The sequence below is a fragment of the Aphanomyces invadans genome (genome assembly GCF_000520115.1).
Source record: "Aphanomyces invadans strain NJM9701 unplaced genomic scaffold supercont1.54, whole genome shotgun sequence".
Classification (NCBI taxonomy): Eukaryota; Oomycota; class Saprolegniomycetes; order Saprolegniales; family Verrucalvaceae; genus Aphanomyces; species Aphanomyces invadans.
This window is the reverse complement of record NW_008580199.1, coordinates 389,634-396,072: the sequence shown is the minus strand read 5'-3', so window position 1 is coordinate 396,072 and position 6,439 is coordinate 389,634. Positions and strand designations below refer to the sequence as shown.

The window sequence follows — 6,439 nt, the reverse complement described above, 5'->3', positions numbered from 1 at the left end:
GACCACCTGACCGTGGCTGTGCTAACAGCAGCTTGTAGGCATTGTCACCAAAGAGCCGCATGGTCTCCACAAGGCAGGTTTTTGCGATAGGTAGTCCCAAGCTCTCCATGGGGTACTCGTCAATGCTTGGACGACGTTTGCAACGACCTCATCAACCAAACTGGCTGACTTATTTTGTTGTAGAGACTGGATCGCGGTAAAGAAGCCCAGGTCCAAGATGTAGGTGTCCGGGGAGGTAGGCGGCTGCAGAACGAACGAGAAGACCCAGCCATTCTTGCCGTATTCGTCGAAGGCGGCCTTGAGTTGCGCGTTCATGCGGGTGTCGTTGGTGTAGCACCACCGCCTTGGCGGGGTTTGGCCATTTTGCCGCAATCGAGGGCAGGACTCTCTCGAGAAAGAAGGCACGATATACCGTACATCCTTTGTAACCGCGATTGACTTGATTTCGTAGGCACCAGCAAGGCGGTTGACGCTGGCGCGTTGTGCTGGCACCGACTCGACGAACAGCCACGTGCTCGTTTCGTCGATGTATCTTGGGCGAACAGCGCAGAGGGGCGTAACCCGTGTAATGTACCTTTGCTTTTACATGTTCGTTGTGGTTCGCGTTTCCAAGGAACAAGGTGTGGGCACGGAACAAGCCGAGTTTCAAGTATCGGTGCAATGACCCACGACTTATTCCTATTAAATGCTTAGATGAAGTTGCATATTCTGTCATACCAGTGTTTTCAGATATTGAACGAAGCGTTGTTCGTTGTGCAAGAGGTACCTGCAGCAGCTTGGCCTTAACGCGCTCGGCAGTGTATGCTATTTTTGCCTGCTTTGCCTTTCTTTTTGTTTGCTACAGACACTTTCATGTTACCATGAGAGACGCCTTGGGCATTGGCCAAAGCAATGATTCGGCGTATAGCACACATGTGGCACTGGTACTTTGCAGCCAGCGACTGACTTGTGCCTTTAGGCAGCCGAGTGGGAAAGCCGTTGTTGCTTTGGAGCAGGACTTCCCGAAAGATGGCTTCGCGCTCCTCGTTCGTCAGGACGGGCCGTGTTGATGACATTAAATGTGTGTCATTTCTGATGTATGCTTTATATGGAGGTTTGTATGAGGCCTTTGACTCGGCAAAAATGACCCGCATTTTTTAGATTCATGCTCAAACTTACACACTTAGAAAGCTCTTGGGCACTCTGTGCAATGATCCAATCAGAGGTGTCGATTGCCGAATTGAGGAAACATACGCACAGCCTGAATTTGTCTTCATTTAATTGTCAGTCATGTACACCCTCTTCAAACTCGTGCAATTCTTGTGGGACAGAGGGAGTATTAAAGAGTTTTTCAATACACAAACTACCAGATTGTCATGAGAATTGTTCCTTCTTGGTGCAGGAATTAAATAATTCGGCTGCGTTCAATGTCACGATTCCAATACGGGCCCACGATACCTTTTCGATGCAATGGAGGTACAGTACACCGCAATCTCCTATCTGACGACCCAAACCCCACAACAATGTATCATCTTCATGCTTAAGACGGTCAGAGCGATAACATATACAGTTCTGTACCACCGATGTCAGTACCAAACAGCTTGCAAAGTGTGTTGCTATTATACTCATGTCTATGTAACTTGTTCTATTTTCTACTCCCTCTGTCCCAAATTACTTCCTTAGATCAGTAATAGGGTTTACGGCTCCTTGAATATATAGATACGTGCACTTCCGTAATATATTCTGAAAATCCATTTTCAAAAGTGTAACGATATAACTTACCAATGACAAAAGAAAACATGAGCCGTAGAGCGAGTCAAACGACGAGATATGACAAAAATGACACTGCCAATCGCTTCCGGAGGGATGTTAACCCTAAGAACCCTCCTAACATTCAGTACCTGTCCTTTCAGATATCAAGCACATGGTAGTTCGCTGAGCGAGCGGCACTTGCAGTAGCTTAACTTTTATTGTTCAGTAGTGGAGGCCATCTTTCTGCCCATCTTGACCTTCTATCTGCTGGAAACCGACGCCTTCATGTTGCCGACGACAACTTCCAGTTGCTCGGCCTGGGCGAAGACTGTGGATGGTTGGATGGTGACAGCCATACTTGCCCCATACCACCTGTGCGATGCCGCTGGGCAATCGAGAGCGACCTAGGTCTATTTTCCTGCGCATTTCCCCGTCATAGACACATGAATTGGAAGCTCTTGGAGCGCTTGTTCATTTGGACGGATCATGCAGGTGAAATATAACTTAGTCGACAGGCGAATATAATGACGAGTCATATGTCCCCTCCGCAAAACTACTAAAGTATTGTGGCACGGAGAGAGTACTGACTTACACTGTTAACATGAAGAATATTTTTAGCCCTATTTATAGATTATATTTGGGGTCAAAATTTTTCTCCGATTGACTTCGCAGTAGCTTCACATGAATCTGCAATCGGTATAGCTTTACACTGTTAATGCTTCTACTACCTCTGTCCAATTATAAATGTTCGTATTTGACAATTACAATTTCCGAAAAAGAATGTTCATTTTCAAATTTAGTTTCGTCAACAGACAATTGAGCGAGGCCCAAAGCGGCGATCATATCGTCAGCAACCTCCGTGCCGCTGTCCAAGGTCAACGCCTCAATTTGAGTACATATTGCACCCAATTCAATGGTCTCTTGAACCTCCTCATCTAGCTTTTGCATGAGGGCTACATAATCTACCCCACTCAAGTACGCACAACCAAATTCCCAAGCACTACTGTCACAGGAAACCTTTTCTGGCAACCTGCCTCTAGCAAGCAATGCATCCTTTCTCATGTGTGGGATCTTGTAGTTGTTCCCACCTTGATACAGAATAACCTCTTAGAGGCATCGTTGCAAGGTGAGGAAGTTCTTGTTGAGCGTTGTTGAGCTGACCTCCATCCACGCCGAATTCGTCGCAGCAACGATCTCCTCCAGGCTCCGCGAGGACTTTTCAACTTGGAGAGTCTGAATTGCGCGGAAAAATCCCAGATCCAGCACGTTCAAATCCGGCGAATTGGGAGGTTGAAACACGACCTCCATATCCCAACCATCTTCCTTGCAGGCAGCGACGAAAACAGCATCCCGCGGAGGAACGTGTGGTCGTGCGTTGTCTTGTTAAATCTTGACTTTCTTGGACTCTCCGTGAGGCCACTTGGATCGAATCGCTGGAATGACATTATCGATCAGCATTGCCTTGTACGTGTCGCGCGTGACGGCCACAGTCTTCATGATTGGCGTGCCAACATCGCGCCGTACGCTACGCCGTTGAGCAGGGACAATCTCGGTGAAGTGCCACGTGCCCAGTTTTTACCTTCGAACCATTCGTTCTTGTCTTCGTCCCAACGTGGCCGGGCAACCGCTGTCATGAACATGACCTTGAGTAGGTACTGCTTGGACTTGCATGATCGCTGCTTGATCTTCTCACCCGGGGCGCCATTGACCTTCTTCCGCAACGCGTCATGAAGAACCATGTCTCGTCGACGTGGAAAGTGTCGAGCATGGGTCGAAGAACTAGGCACCGTCGACATCTTGAACGTGCTTGATGGCCCAGTTGAGGCGGCAAACCTTGTTGGAGTCGGTGAGGGCAGGCTTCAGGACAGTGGAGTACTTGGCTATGACCCCACGCTTGAAGTAGCAGTGCAATGTAGACGTTGGAAACTTGAGGAGGTGTGCAATGGTGCGGATGCAGTAGCGACGGGATTGAGGTATAGTTTGGATGCGTTGGGACAGGTCGTCGTGCAGACGCTTGTGCCCGAGTTGCCCTTCTTGCGTTGGTGTACCCCAAGACAAATGGTCTTTTGTACTGTCAGATCGACAGCACCACGGCGTCATATGCGGCGAACAGTCGTTGGGGTGACGTCGAACATTTGGCCGATCTCAACGGCCACACCTTTGGGTATCTTGCCTTTGGGCGTGCAACGTCTCAAGATATGCTGGACTATGTTGGCGCACTCAATGTCGGTGAGGTTCTTCTTGCGCTGGCCCTTGCGCATCTTTTGGAATGGCTGCCTCATGTGCTCGCTTTGAAATGGCTGGACGATGTGTGCTGGGGTCGGTTGGTCAGCCAGAGCCCACTCAGGTCTTGGCGCGAAATTGCCGGATAGGACCAGATTATCCGGATATGCGCGGGTGGCTGCTTATAACTTGAAAATCTAAGCGCATCTGTACTTTTAAATTGTATTCCTTGACTCTCGTTGAATTCTTATTATTCGATTATGTGAAAGCTGTAGATATTCTCATTTTCGGTTAGCACCCACTTTCCTGAATCACTGGGTAATCTTACACCCACCAAACCCCAATTCTTTCATATAAAAACATGGGCTCATCGAAAAACGAACATTTATAATTGGACAGAGGTAGTATTGCCTACCTCTATGCTGATGGGACAATCCTCAGGAGCTAAAATAGGGACTATAGTTTCGGCGACACTGTTGGCGCATCGCGAACCAGTGCACTGCGTAAAAGATGCCTTGAACCTGTACAATGCCTTGAATAGACTATTGATTATATTGAAAGAAAGCGTCATTCCCGAATAGCTTCACGCAACTTATGAAACCAGTCTTGAATGAATTTGAAACTCTCTGTGTCATGCTCACTTGATGCGAACAAAACTTCCTGTTTTGAACGCAACGCTTGTCCTCAATTTACAGCTAGTCTATGATCAACTTGTGCATTGGTAGCGATGCATCAGAGAGGATAAGCCATTGTTTAAATCTGAAGAGCCTCTAGAGCCACGGAAACTGATGCATCGAACACGCTTCGGGGCGATGAAGTTTACGTCAACGAACGAAGCCGTGTGGCCGTTGTCATCGCTGGAAATCTTCACACTATCGTAGTTTAGAACCTGATAAGCTCGAGCAATCACGATGATCGGCACCTGGACCTTGACCCGTGTCGGATTTCCCTTGAGTCGGTGCACGAGAAAACTCTCCGCAAAATTGCGAGCAGCATTAAGTTTCAATGCACATTTAGGAAACTTTCTACTCAATTCAATTCATACAGAGACCTGTGTTGGCACGTTGTGTTGTGCGCAATATGTTTGGAGTGCTTGGGCTTGTTTGCTGGTGACCGAGGCGAAGGCACTGTTGATTCAACACCATGCAGCATTCATGGGTGCTACATTGGACATCCAAACGAGCGAATAATTCCGTATGGTGGTGTACCTTGAGCAAATCGTCGATGTGATGCTTTCTGTATGGACTCCTGTGAGTTGATCCCTTCATCTTCGTTCTACATTTAACAACTCTCATGAATATAAATGGAACATTCCGCCAAACATACCGGATGTACCGCGAAACTTACTAAACATAAATTGAAATTTAATGCACAGAACAGAGGGGTAGACGAAATAACGGTAAGTAATACAAACGCAATACACCTGCTTGCACGAGTGTCATGGCCTTTCCAACGGTTCCCATTCAGTTGGCTCTCAACATCGCTTTATGTTTAATCGTTAGTCGTCTCCCGGTTCTTGGCATTTAGACAAAAGCATTGGAGGTCGTTTCAAAACTTGAACTTGCGAGATATCTCTTTGTTTCGAATATTGCTGGGAATTGCAATGCATTGTAAAGTTCCCAAGGATATACATTAGGTGGGATGCAGAAATCGAGGCAGGACTGTACAACATTCTCTGGTTCGCGCACTTAAAGTTGACCAGCGGGAGTACTTTCTTGGAAACGCCTGATTCAAAAGGATTATGCGAGAATATTGGCTTTTGGGATACTATCCACAGTAAACTCTCAGGCACGATTGCAGACTAACCTACGGCACGAGATCGCTCTAGGCAGACAACTCCGCGTCAACAGTTCCGGTGCGTCTCCAGCATTTTATAATAGCAGATTCCGTCACACAGCACCACGCAATCAGTGTCCACCTCATCGCAAAATCTAAAGGAACTTCGTAGAGGCTGACTTGACTCCCCGCCATCATCTATATTGGGTTAGTGGATCATACAGTCCGACCCAAAACTATAGACGCACCCTGAAATTCTCGAGTTGGAGACTTCACCAGCCCATTTAGATAGAACCTCCTGGAACAACAGCATTCGATGACTCCTAAAGGGCTGCTCCAGAGAGCATTTCCTCACCACATCCACCGAACTAGCACATTGTTCACTTTTCAAGTTTGGTGGTGACCCAAAAATATAGACGCAGTTGCACTGGCCACGGCGAAGAATAACCTGAGCCAATCGAGTTGGCATGCCTTCAACTAAGTGCCGCAAGTACTCTTGGTCGATTTCGTTCCATGAACGGATGATTTGGGCCTTCAGACTTGCCTTGTCTTCGAACTGGCGACCATTGGCATAGACAAGCCTCGCCAAAACACCCCAAACGTTTTCAATGGGGTTGAGGTCGGGGCTTTTCGACGGCCAGTCCATAACTGGCCACGGCAGAGCCTTCAGCCACGCCATTGTTTCTCTTGACGTGTGGATACTGGCATT

General features: G+C 47.6%; 2 protein-coding genes across 2 annotated transcripts; both read right to left on the bottom strand.

Moving 5' to 3' along the window:
• Nucleotides 1-3,114: 3,114 nt before the first annotated feature.
• H310_13633 (hypothetical protein) lies at nt 3,115-3,470 on the bottom strand (the record flags this gene model as incomplete). The annotated part of the gene is made up of 2 exons (XM_008881203.1): nt 3,115-3,256; nt 3,319-3,470. The coding sequence occupies 2 exons, from the start codon at nt 3,468-3,470 to the stop codon at nt 3,115-3,117; spliced, it is 294 nt and encodes a 97-aa protein (XP_008879425.1).
• A 40-nt stretch (nt 3,471-3,510) lies between these two features.
• On the bottom strand, nt 3,511-3,992 carry H310_13632 (hypothetical protein; the record flags this gene model as incomplete). Its single annotated transcript, XM_008881202.1, has 2 exons — nt 3,511-3,802; nt 3,865-3,992. 2 exons carry the CDS (start codon nt 3,990-3,992, stop codon nt 3,511-3,513), a joined length of 420 nt encoding a protein of 139 aa, XP_008879424.1.
• Between the last annotated feature and the right edge of the window lie 2,447 nt (nt 3,993-6,439).